Here is a 13,885-nt window from a genome sequence, read left to right as displayed (position 1 = left end):
TTTTAGCTGCTGCAGTTAGCATCAGGAGGAAGAGAGTGGATTGTGGCCTTCCAGGTTGCTCATAGAGGAGTATTCATATTCTAAATAAGTTTTTAATTCATTATGGACTAGAAGACTTTCAGAAGTACCTTCCTCAGTTACTGTACTCCCGTTCAATCCACAATAACTAGACCACATTTAGTCTTATCTAGACTTAGGTCTATTAATTGTTAGTATTTTATGTTGTTAAGTGCCTATGTTAGGATGCTGTGATGGGTCGTATGTATGTTCAGTTGTATACTATGAATGTATTGTTATTTTTATGCTGGTCGGTGACCGTAGTAAAACTGAATTGAACTGAACTACTTACTTTTACTCATGTAGGGCTGCTGAAACTTCCAGGATGTGCAGGGAGTCCCACACAGCCTTCTGCAGGGCTTGGAATGTTGAGACATAATTGCGTGCTTTGTGATTACGTCTGCATTGGGGAGCCCTGCAGAGGACTGCATGGGGCTCCCTGTGCCTCCTGGAGGTTGCAACATCCCTACATGAGTAAAAGTAAAAAGCACTCCCCTCGCCCTTCTTAGAGACACAATCCTAGGGATCGCCTCACTGCCCTGGCCCCTCCCTCACACAAACTTACTTAGGCAGTAAATCTCTGTAAATGTTTGAGAACCACTGCTCTAAAGCTTTGTTCTTGCAAACTGAATCGACTACATGCAAACAGGAGCAGATTCCTAAAACAGCATAACCTAATCCACAAAGCAAACAAGTATCTTACCTAGTTGTAATATCATAACTGTGTCATTTAAGGCCTGGACCACTAAACTGAAGTGTCTGTAGAGTGGGTAGCACATAACTCTTCTTCCAAAGGAAACCAGAACTTCCGAAACACTAGTAAAACTCTGCAAGAAACAAATTTTTAAAGTAGAATTATAAACAAGACCTATGTGAATTATAAAATTAACAAGACATGTTGATTTTAACAGTAGCTATAATAAAAGATTAGAGAATAAAAACAAAATGCAGTAGATGCTTTTACCTACAAAATTGCTTGTGATTTTGTCTTGCCTACAAGATTGCCCTTCGGTTAAGTACCAGGAACAAAATTCTGCCTCACTTCCCTAGTTTAGCAGACAAGTCAACCCAAACTTTCTTGTTCAGCATTCAGGACAAGAACCATAAATTGTGTGTCTGATGAAAATATAAACAGAGGAAAAAATTGCTGGAGATTGAAGTCATATTTTGGAATTTTCAAGATGGAATGTGTTCTCCAGAATCCTAGGCAAAGTAGTGAATTATAGGCACTTTCTGTTTTGGTACTCTTGGTAGGAAATGAGATTACAGAAGGTTATCATCAAGTAGGACCATAATTTATCCTGCACATCACTGATGTATCAGCACAGAGACCCATATTGATTTTACATTACGTAACTAATATGTCTGAAATATAAAATCCCATGCTTCATGTCCGTTGCTACCTAGGAAATGAAGGTAACCCTACAGCCAAAGAAAAAATGCTTCTCATCCATTACATTCCAAACCTACGATTGTTCATAAATGGGCTCATTCCCTAAAGAGACTTTGAATTAATTCATTTTTGCATGACACTTGCAGGGGGCACTTCTGTTTATTCCCTTGTCCTTCCTCTCATGCCACAATTACCTTGTTTGAAGAAAAACACCAATGAAAAGGTTTTAGCTGATCAGAGAAGTAGGATAAAAGAACAGCTTCAAAACTATTACACCCTTAGAGTCCTTTCAAAAGGGAAAACATGTTCTATGCCGAACTTACTGCAAGCTAGGTAAGAATTAAGACCAAGGTTAGCTGCCCAGGAAGATGAAGCTTCTTCCTGACTGTTCTGTAGCTAGCTTTTCAAAGATATTTGAAAATATTCCCACTAGCAGACGCTGTCAGCTGGTATTACCATGTAAAATGAATAGATATTGTCTGTGAAAAGAATGGGTAATTTTCAGGTAGTAAAAAGGACATAAATTCCACAGAAAGCCTTTTTGCAGACCTTCCAGGAGTTCCATTTCAAACGGTTTTTGGGTGCCCTGGTCAGCCCCTCTCATAGCTACATTTTTCTTCTTGTGAAAGAGGCACCCTACAGAGATTCAAGGTAGCATGAATGAGGACAGGCAGGCAGAGATTAGAGCAGCCATGAGACAGGTTTGGGCATTGAACTTTCACAAAAGCACAGTAAGAGTAAGTTGCATTATTTCTAATGCTGAGGATTTCTGTGGTGTCAAGGACGGGCTTCCAGTTGACAGGGAATTTGCCGTCTAACCCCTGAGTAGACTTAAGCTTCCGCTGGCCCCAGAGTCATTTTGCAATGTTCAGTTGATCAAGACCACATAAAAAAAGTCCTGCTGGATCACATCGAAGGTCCATCTAGTCCAGCAGCCAGTTTCACACAACAGACTACCAGCTATCTCTGGGAAGCCTCACAAGCAGAGAGAAAGGCATACTTCTCTCCCACGGAGAAAAAACAGAAGTTACTTTTTTGCCTCTAAGGCACAGTCTGAGCCTGGCAGAGGCCGCGGACGGATGTCCGTGGCCTCTGTTGGATTAAGAGGACCGGAGGATAGGGGAGCAGAGCTCTCCTCACCTCTGGAGGGGCTGCAGATAAGTGAATCTGCAGGTATGGGATCTGTGGATACAGGGGGCCCTGTATATGGATTTTAACACACATTGCATCACCAATAGAGCACTTATGCGTTCATTTTACCTCCAGCCAGCACAGAGTTGAACTCAGTTTTCGAATATTCCATGATGACTCAACCTTGTTCATTAAGAGAAGAAAAAGTCCACAATTATACTGTATGCTGTGTTAGAAAGATCAGAGGATGTTCTCACAGGAATTAAGAAAACAAAACTGCAAGATTATAAAAATTCATAAAGCACATAAATGTGCTTTGAAATTTTCTGATACCAACAAGCTCAAAATACTTCCCATGTCCCCCAGTTTTCAGAAAGGCCTGGCTGGTTCTTTAGCTTTTGAAATATTCACCTATGTTTATGTTCTTTCTATATTTTGTTTCACAAGTCAACAATTTCAGAACACCAAGCTTAAGAAAAATGACTACCTTGCAAGTTACTGCATTTAGCCCAATACTACCACAGATACCCGCCTATAAGTCGATCCCACAGATAAGTAGAGGGCAGGTTTTGAGCCAACCATGGAATTTTCTATGACCTTCGGATAAGACAGGGGTTAAACTTAGGGGGGTGTCTGACTATAGGTTTGTCAGATTTTACTCGAGGTCAGATCCTGAAAAATAACCCACCACTAATTGTTACCTAAGAACTGTAGTCTCTAATTTATTAAAAACATAGTAAAAGATCATAAGATACATTTTTATTCTTTTTAAATTCTGGTCTTCAGCACCTTTTTGTAAGCACTATCTGAGTAAGTGCACTGTAAACAACATACCAGTAAAACAATGCTTCCCAACCTGGTATTCATGTACTCCCAGGGACACTCAACAGGACGTTTAGGGATACTTGAAAAAGAATGGAATAATGGCAGAAAAAGGCAGGTCATGCTCCAGAATGCCTTGCAAGGAGCTGCAATGCAGGAAGGGAGGTAGCTAGTTGGCTGTGAAAGCCCTACCAATGGCTAGTTTTTGGTCATCAATTTATGTATGAACCAGTGATTGAAAACCAGCACAGTAAAATAGCTGTGGAATATGGAAATATGAAAAGTGATCAATCACCCAGAATTTCTCAGCACACTTCTGGTTCAAAACAGTGCGCAGGCAGAGTCTTCTGTTCTTCAAACAGATAAAAAGAGAAAACACTGTGATAAATACATGAAGTCTGGGCTTTCATATAGAGGAGTTGAGGGCTTGTATTATTAATTACAAACATTTTGCTAATATGAAGGGTACAATTTATGGTAATGGGCTGCCAAGGGATATGCAAGTGAAAAAGGTTGGGAACCACTGCAGGAGAACCAGGAATCAAATCCACCTTTAAGGTTTCTGGTGTGTTAAGCCAGAAGCTCTACGTACAACATACAACCCATAACACATAACTGGGAGTCTGCAATTCAGTTCACAGCAGAGAGATGGAGCTGCATATATTTGCAACCCTTTTTACTCAAAAGTAGACCCATTGCTTTCCATGGGTGTTATTCTTAAGTAAGCGTGCACTGAATTGTAGCCTGCTTCAAATGGAAAGGAGGGTTCCCATCCTGGTGTTTCAAAGAACAGACCAGCTTTGCAAAGCAGAACCAGGCTGCAGCAGAAGGAAGGAGAATAAAAGGTTAACAAATTGCTTCTAAGGAGCTGTGCCTGTCTGCTGCTTGAGAAACTTGGCACCTGTCTGTCGCTTGAGAAGTGAAACTTTTCAGAGTTGAAAGGCTTTGCCCTCTGACTGACCTGGAGATCAGGTGAAGTGATAGTTTGAGCTTGATTACTTGGCAAAAATTTCACGTACTATAGGCAAGTATCTACAGTATATCTCTGAACTTTCCCTTACCATTTCTGAATCTTTTCATTATTTTGCTTATCTTGCACACATTGTGAAAGTTCCTTTGAGACTACTGCATGCCCTCAATTTTTATTCCTAATCTTATCATATCCCTGCATCCAGACATTCCTGGACTCTATGAGCTTATGTCTACTATGGACTTGGCCTGCCAGAATTTGTACCCTTCCAAAACTTGGTTCTTGGCTTTGAACCAGCCAGGATTACATACCTGCCTGTCCACAACAAGTCCCCACAAATTATCATGGAGACATACAGATGCCCATATCATTGCTCAGAACCAGGCTGGCTTGTTCAGATAGGCCACGAAGAATGGCGCACCCCTCACAACTCGAGTCGTAACTCTCAGCAAATGAGGTTGCTCAAAACATACATTAGCACTGTTCTGAAGTACCAGGGAAAACATCAAAATAGTATCCAAAAAAAAAAAAGCTGACATCCTACAAACAGGAGCAAGACATGTCAGCCATGATTTGTAAAATCATTTCAAGCACCATTTTCAGGTTCACATGTCCAACAGAGCTCTTTTTTTCCTTTGCTTTTACACACAACACAGCAGAGCTGTAGATCTGCATTCCAAAAAAAGAAAGGAACCCCCAGTTTCAACTGTTAATTTCACATGGCCACCTGGCAAGCTAATCTAGTGATATTGCATTTCAGTTCTGTGCTTTAACGCTGGGAACAAAGTCCGCTTTTAAAAGCCCTGCTTCCCAGATGACAGTGTGCCTTGTAGCCACACTGGTGGAGCCACTCAACTAAAGTTTCACACAGCGAAGAAAAAATATAAACCTACTCACATTATGTTCTCCTTCAGTGGCACAGACTTCATAGCAATATGCCAGAAGTATATCAACTAAGCTCAGATATACTTGATGACAGGCTCTTTTATCAAGCAGGTAAGTTCTGTTTGTGAATTTTCTTAGCTGTTCTTTCTCGTCTTCTGCAAAGGAAACTAAACACAGCAAGGTTATTTTAACACACCATATCCATAGCCGCAGTAAGAACTCATACCATGGATTAAATAAGGAAAGTATTGATGAAGGGAATCTTTATTTTTAAGTTCTTAGACTACCACCATTTAAGTCTGGCATTAACCGCTTAGCTGCTAAAGCACCTGTTTCCATATCTAAATATATATGAATGTCCCAACTCACTTATCAATGCCCAACCAAACCCCTGGACCTAGAAACATGAAATTCGGAGACTGCATTCCTTCCATCACGCAAGCACCCACTAAGAAGGAATTTTTTAGAAATGTGACCCCTAAGGGGTGAAAAGGGGTAAAATGTGTTTTCAAGGATTCCTCAATATCTCTTAGGCCCAATGAGATATCAACTTGGTTTTTGCTTACAAATGCTTAAAAACAGAATTCAGGATTTCACCCTAATCAACCCCTAAAGGGGCGAATCTAAATTTGGGGGGTGAATTATAGAACCCTTAGAATTATATTATAATTATAGAATTAGAGGACAGGTCCTCTCGTGGATTGAGAACTGGTTGGAGGCCAGGAAGCAGAGAGTGGGTGTCAATGGGCAATTTTCACAATGGAGAGAGGTGAAAAGCGGTGTGCCCCAAGGATCTGTCCTGGGACCGGTGCTTTTCAACCTCTTCATAAATGACCTGGAGACAGGGTTGAGCAGTGAAGTGGCTAAGTTTGCAGACGACACCAAACTTTTCCGAGTGGTAAAGACCAGAAGTGATTGTGAGGAGCTCCAGAAGGATCTCTCCAGACTGGCAGAATGGGCAGCAAATTGGCAGATGCGCTTCAATGTCAGTAAGTGTAAAGTCATGCACATTGGGGCAAAAAATCAAAATTTTAGATATAGGCTGATGGGTTCTGAACTGTCTGTGACAGATCAGGAGAGAGATCTTGGGGTGGTGGTGGACAGGTCGATGAAAGTGTCGACCCAATGTGCGGCGGCAGTGAAGAAGGCCAATTCTATGCTTGGGATCATTAGGAAGGGTATTGAGAACAAAACGGCTAGTATTATAATGCCGTTGTACAAATCTATGGTAAGGCCACACCTGGAGTATTGTGTCCAGTTCTGGTCGCCGCATCTCAAAAAAGACATAGTGGAAATGGAAAAGGTGCAAAAGAGAGCGACTAAGATGATTACGGGGCTGGGGCACCTTCCTTATGAGGAAAGGCTACGGCGTTTGGGCCTCTTCAGCCTAGAAAAGAGACGCTTGAGGGGGGACATGATTGAGACATACAAAATTATGCAGGGGATGGACAGAGTGGATAGGGAGATGCTCTTTACACTCTCACATAATACCAGAACCAGGGGACATCCACTAAAATTGAGTGTTGGGCGGGTTAGGACAGACAAAAGAAAATATTTCTTTACTCAGCGTGTGGTCGGTCTGTGGAACTCCTTGCCACAGGATGTGGTGCTGGTGTCTAGCCTAGACGCCTTTAAAAGGGGATTGGACAAGTTTCTGGAGGAAAAATCCATTATGGGGTACAAGCCATGATGTGTATGCGCAACCTCCTGATTTTAGAAATGGGTTATGTCAGAATGCCAGATGCAAGGGAGGGCACCAGGATGAGGTCTCTTGTTATCTGGTGTGCTCCCTGGGGCATTTGGTGGGCCGCTGTGAGATACAGGAAGCTGGACTAGATGGGCCTATGGCCTGATCCAGTGGGGCTGTTCTTATGTTCTTATGTTCTAACCCTACCTGTTACTTAGGCCTGGCTGGCTTTTCCCCCATGTGCTACTGCCTAAGAGAGACCTGTGGCCTACATGGCAACTGAGGCCAGGCTGGGCATATTTTAGTCGGTATGGCAAGGGGTAGGTACAGTAAAATAATAGAAAAACAACAATCATTTTAGTGTTTACTCTGAATAGTGAAGTGTATTTCTGGCTCAATGCAAAGTTCTGCCACCCCAAAATTTTGACAAGCTTGTCTTCTGAGAACTTGTGCTATTGCCAGACCATGCTTTGCTTATCCCTGTGTTCCAGTGAGAGAAGAGTTAGGGACGGGTACTGGCTCTAGAGTTCTATGGTACAATCTAGCTTCCCTCTCAGGAGGCATTTTCTCTTGACTTTAGTTTCTCCAAATAACAGCTGAAACAAACTATAAATAACAGTTTGAAGGGAAAGAAATGGAATACAGGTCTGTGGACTCAGTGGTGTAAACTGATGATGCGGTCCACTACCCCGTGGAGTTCCTCAGCACCCTCAACTCTCCTGGTCTCCCAGCCCACAAGCTTCTCTTCAAAGTGGGGGCTCCAGTAATGTTGTTTCAGAAACTCAACCCTCCAAAGCCTGCAATAGCACAGGCTGCAAGTGAAGGCCCTCCACAGGAATGTCAGAGGCCACAGTGTTCACTGGCTGAGTTGGGGGGGGGGGGAAGAGAGTCGGCGTTCATACCATGTATACTGCTCATATCATCAGAGTATCCCTTCAAGTTCTGGAGGCTGCTGTTCGCCCTCAGGGTCTGCTTTACTATGGCCATTGACAAGTCCCAGAGGCAATCGCTGAAGGTAGAAGGGATTGACTTAAGGGAGGACTGCTTCTAACATGAGCAATTCTACATTGCCTGCTCCAGAGTGAGCTCACCCAGCAGCCTGATGATCTTAGCACCCGAGGGGAAAACAACCAATGTGGTCTACAAAGATGTCCTTAAGTAGAGAACCAAAGGTCGTAGGTCTTTTTCACAATATTTTTTTCACGACAATCTTCTCTTTGTTATTTCTTCACCAAATGTTGCATTTCGAATTTCACTTCATCATTTTTCTAAATCAACACACTTCACTTTATTCAAACTACATATACTTTTTCTTAATTGGTTTTCCTTTACTTTTGCAAATACCTTTGTGAAGCATGGGTGCTATGCTATTATAGCACAACACCAATTCAAAAAACAATTTATTAAACAAAAAAAATTGATTGAACCACGACTTTCAATAATTACAGGGTGTTGCCTGACATGAGGTAATTATGCTTAATTGTTTATTGCAATCAGAGGAAAGTTTGTTAGAGCAAAATGGATTTAGAACAGTTAAATATTGTAGCAAAGCACAGGTATCATGCTCATTAAGGATACCATTAAGGAGTAATAGCAGTTTCCTTACCCTGCACATGCCTGATCTTGTCTGATCTTGGAAGCTAAGCAGGGTCAGGCCTGGTTAGTACTTGGATGGGAGACCACCTGGGAAATACCGGATGCTGTAGGCTTATACCATAGTCTTTCAAGACTCAAGGTTGCCAACCAACCAGCAGTTTCCTTACATGTTGCTCTCACGGAGTTCTATCGGCCGAGAGAAATGCCTCAGAGCAGTATTTTTCAACCTATGGTACTTGAAGTGGTGCCCAGTGATACTCCTCGGACCCCCAGCACCTGGCAGCAAAGACCAGCAAAGCAATGCAAGAAGCAGCAGTAGGAGGCCCAGCTTGACAGGCCAAACTCCAACGTGTGCTTTTTGTGCTCTTGGAAAAGCCCTTCCGTCTGCCCTGGGACTCTTACCAGTGTTTGTCACATTGCATCTGGCCTCCCAATCCAAAAGTGATATCAATGCCAGTTACTTCCAGTGCTACGTCCAATAGGTAGGCCATATGAAGTGGTACAAACATTGAGAAATGCTGCCTTAGAGAAGCATGAATATTCAACACCTGAAGAAACTCTATGAACTTTCTGTTCAGTACCAAGAAAGCAGTTACATGGAAGAAGCCTTCTGCTTCAGAAACAAGTGATGCTAAAATATATTCTACCACAGTGGATCTAGGATCCACCAAGGCCAGGAAATTGCAGAATAAAATGGTGCAACCAGCACAACACACAGTTTGGGAAACATGGCACAATGCAGCCAATGACACAACTTCCAGGTCACACACCATTTTATTCTGCAGCTTCCTGGCCCTTGGTAGACCCACAACATACTAAAAATTGGGTTTTAGAGTTTGAGAAGCACTGCATTATACAAAGCACATCGAAGTCCATTGGAGAGGAGCAAATAAGGTTTGCATTTTATTTCCTAAGGCATGGGTGTGGAGGGATGATTAATGCAAAATATTTTAGATGTTAAAGATATTCCTTCAAGGCCTCTCCTGCTCTCACTGACATATAAAGGTATTTTGCAGTCGGTAATTAATGTGAAATCTGGTGAAAATTTAATTTTCACAAGCTGATTAAAATGCATTTGTCACAGCAGCAAAAATATTTGCAGAATATATTTAACTGCATTAAGTATTCATGTTTCATCATTTAACAATAATATAATCAACAACATACTGACATAATATAATATTTATTTAAGTACATGACTTTGCTCAGCAGCAGTGTCAGCAAACACTAGAGCATAGTTCCCTCTAAAATATATCAATTGTCTCTAGGATTCCATTTATGCTGAAGCTGGACATTTACTGTACCGTCAACTTTTAATCTTGGATTTGTTTAGCCAGGAAATAAACAATATACCAAACAAACAAAAACACCACCTACAACAACAAAATGCAGCCCTTTTAAAAATCCAGACTGGCATTCAGTAGCAAAGGCAAAATAGTAAAATATGCTATTTCTACAAGGCCAATCAGCATTAGTTGCTGCTTCAGAGCTCTACCTTTCTGGATCCAATTAGCTATTCTAGATGCCCAATCCTTGGCCTTGAGCCTACTGAATAGGCCAGTTCCCTCCTGCTATTGTCAGAAGTTCCCACACCTTTGCTTCCCTCCTCCACTTAAAAAAACAGTCATGACAACTGGCAGTAGAGGAAAGCCTGTTCTTACTACTGCAACAGACGTTTTTCTGACAATGCCGTCTCATACCACTTAGTTGAAAGATGAATCCTGACAAGGAACCACTTTCCACGACTTATACACTGGGTTGAGTCCTGCTACTAGCACTCCCACTATCTTTCTGAATCCACCAAACTGAGTATAACACCAGGGGGAACCTTTACCTATAACGTAAGTAACGTACTGTGCTAAGGTAGCAACACACCCTAATAGTTATACTACATTGTAACAGTTTGTGTTCCTTGAATGAGAAAGAACTATTTAAAGTCTGCAGTATGTGCTTGGCTGTCAGTTCTAAACCTAATTGTGATTTCTGCCACCTCCCAGATATGTCCCACAAGACAAACCTGTGTAATGTGTGACCCTGGTATCCACGGAACCAGCATCCACGGATCTAACACACTATGAATGCTGTGGATTCCAGGGAAAGCATGTTTGCTTGTCAAACTGGAAGTTGCTGGAATTAATGTATCCGAAGATTCCCATATCTGCAGGGGGTCCTAGAATAGATCCCCCATGGATAAAAAGATTCAACTATATTCATGTATAGGGTACTCCAGTTAAAACAGCCATGCTTAAGGATAAGCACTTACAGGGAACAAAATTCAGATGCCAGGGATGTTAATGACTACCAACTTTTACCACTCACTCTTTGTAATTTAAAAATTATAAATAAAAGCAATATTATTATTATTAACAATATTTATATACCGCTTTTCAACTAAAAGTTCACAAAGCGGTTTACAGAGAAAAATCAAATAACTAAATGGCTCCCTGTCCCAAAAGGGCTCACAATCTAAAAAGATGCAAAAGAATACCAGCAGGCAGCCACTAGAACAGACACTGCTGGGGTGAGATGGGCCAGTTACTCTCCCCCTGCTTAAAAAAGGAGCACCCACTTGAAAAAGTGCCTCTTATCCAATTAGCAGGGGTTAATACACTGTTTGCTCTAGAAAGTATCATGAGTTATCACTGTGCAAAGGCAGGGCAAACAGAGAACCTGGTTGCAGATTGACACTAGTCTATATCTTAAAGACCAGCTCTACAAAGATATAGGAGTATCAACCCAAAGTGATAACATGTCGTGGATTATACCATTACAGTCATCACGACTTTTGAAACTTTGTGAAATCCTTTTGCTCAACACTGTCGTGACAGACATTACAAGGACTGGAATGTAGGACCTGGAGTGTTTAATTTCATTAAATTCAAGGCCCTAATAAATAAAAGTGAGAGCTGTGAATATTTTATTTGGGCACTTAGAAGCCTAGGGAAAGGCCTTTTTATCATTTTTCTTCTCCTATAAAAGGAAATTGGAGACTGATTGCTAGTAAGCATGATAGATTACTAAAGACAAAATAAATTACTTCACAGAAAGCAAATGATATATTAAACACATGTGGCTGCCTGTGCTTTTGAAGACTGTCACCTAAAATGGACTTTTAGAGTTCTGCATTGTGAAGCCAAATAAAAATGGATCAGTTAACGAACCCTGACGTGACTGCTACAAAACTTAAACCCTTTCATCTGGAGGAATGTAGGAAGAAGGAATACAGTGCAGACCTCAGCTGCAGCAGCCTACGTCTTCGCAAAGTTTTCCCCATCATAGGAAATGTCAAAAAATTAGTTACGCTTATACAAAGAATTTGATGACTTGCTTTACACAATGGAACCATGAAGGAAAGCTTGGGGCTTTCAGCTGAAGGAATGAAGTGCCCCCTACTGGAGGGATACTTGGCTACAAAGCCAACAACAATGATGGCCTATGTGCCATATCACAATTTCTTGTGGGTTTCTTGAGTAAAATATAGGAAGAGAGGAGAGGAAGAGCGAGAAGTGCAAACATCAGGGGAGATAAAATGGGCAAGATAGCCACTTAAAAACCAAAACAAATGCATAACACAGAAGTTAAAATAGAAAAGTAGGGGACAATAGCAATTTACACACACTCTGCCCCAAAGCTCTGCAGTAAATTAGTTTAAAACAAATCAAACAACATTGGTAGCTAATGCAAAGAATGAAACACACTGGGCAGCAGTTATAGTTCTCTAAGCCAAAAATGCATTTTTGAGGTACACTCAATTTCAAAAAAATCGCTTCGTGTCCAGAAAGTTCAATTAGTCCAAAATTCTGCCATGAGGGTATTGACCAGGATGGCAAGATGGAGGAACATTCTCCATCAGTTCCCAGGACCAATCTAATGTGCCACTCTTGCGTTAAAGTCCTAAACAGGCTGATAATGGGGTACTTTATGAACTACCTTCATTGATATGTTATCTTCCCTTTTTTATGAAATGTAATTTTAGTTGTGATCCATTGGAGTTTTTTTTATTGTTTTTTATGTTAATGTTTTATCTACAATTGTATTGGTGTTTTATTTTGCAAGCCTCCATGAGGGCCCTTTGGTGTGGTAGAAAAGTGGGGATATGAATGAATGAATAAATAAAATAGGCTCAGAGACCCTGCTACATGTTCCTCCACTAACTGAAGTCTGGTGGGTGGTCACAAACACAAATCATTTTCTATCACAATGCAAACATTAGAAAATGTCTCCCATCCCCCCCAGGAGGTGGCCCCCATCACTGCTGGCTTTCATTTTCATGCAGAAGTGATGTTCAATACCACTTCAATATCTCCATGGAAGGAGGTGCCACAACTCCCCTGGAGAACATGTTCTTACAGCCACAATCCATAACTTCACATTCTGTGTGCCTCCTTTGTTAAGTGCCTTCCCCCCCACCCCCGATTTAAGCTGAAGAAAAATTACTTGGGTTGCCCATATTCACAGGTCCTGTATCTGTGAATTCACTTATCCATGGATATGGGGGCACACCTCTATGCAGCACAATGGATGGCCATTATACAGCACTCCCCAAGGCAAAACTACCCCAAGTAGAAGAGTGAACAGATTGTGTATTCCTGGCACCGCCTCTGTTGTCCAAAGTCATAAAAGTATAAAATGTTTTAGAACAGTGGTTCCCAAACTGTGGGTGATACCCAGCCACCACGAAGCATTCTGGGGTGCAAAGTGGGTTGTGTCATTTAAAGAGCTTGGGTAGCACTGCTATAGAAATCAAGATTTTAAAAATCCCATCAGCAGTAGAGTCAAGTTACTTTTGAGGCTGGTGCAAACCTTATAGAGAAGCCATGCATTGTGGAGGGACATCAGTAGAGAAAAATGAGGATTGGGGGGGGGTACCTAAAGGTACTGGAGACCTTCAACAAGGGCAGCTGACTGGTGCACAGATGTGAAAATATCAGACGTCTCAGGGCTCAACCAACTACTTTGCACTTGTAAATTATGACTATATTTGATAAAATTCAGGGGGGGAGTTACTATGCTGCAGTAGTTACCAAATCCTTTGCAGAGTGAAAACTACTAACCGCATTCTGCTCCAGTGCCAACAACCCAAGTCCAAACAAACTCATTTTACTACTACCACTGAAATCAGTGAAACTCATTTTCTAGTAAAGATTCTTTGGACCACAGCCTGACATTCCGTCACGCAGAAATATGTTGCAGGGAAAAATCAATGGGACTTACTCCTATGTAAGGTGCCTAGGATGGGCTTGACACTTACTACAAAACAAAGCTATAAAATACTGACAGCTAGTCAAATGTCACAAGCAGCTGCTCATTCATGTGATGTCAGTACTCAAGGAAGATGAGACAC

The 13,885-nt window shown here is 41.5% G+C and overlaps 1 protein-coding gene across 1 annotated transcript in view; it reads right to left on the bottom strand.

The window, feature by feature from the left end:
- The window catches only part of SHQ1 (SHQ1, H/ACA ribonucleoprotein assembly factor), an 81,429-nt gene that overhangs the window by 47,125 nt on the left and 20,419 nt on the right, over positions 1 to 13,885 (bottom strand). Inside the window, exons 8-10 of the mRNA XM_066614796.1 lie at positions 5,271 to 5,425; positions 2,711 to 2,764; positions 761 to 884 (exon numbers count right to left, since the gene is read on the bottom strand). Coding sequence (XP_066470893.1) covers positions 761 to 884; positions 2,711 to 2,764; positions 5,271 to 5,425 — 333 coding nt within the window. The remainder of the gene's footprint in view (positions 1 to 760; positions 885 to 2,710; positions 2,765 to 5,270; positions 5,426 to 13,885) is intronic.

The sequence above is a fragment of the Tiliqua scincoides genome, chromosome 2 (assembly GCF_035046505.1).
Source record: "Tiliqua scincoides isolate rTilSci1 chromosome 2, rTilSci1.hap2, whole genome shotgun sequence".
Lineage (NCBI taxonomy): Eukaryota > Metazoa > Chordata > Lepidosauria > Squamata > Scincidae > Tiliqua > Tiliqua scincoides.
The sequence above is the reverse complement of the archived record's forward strand: the minus strand, read 5'-3'. Positions and strand labels throughout refer to the sequence as shown.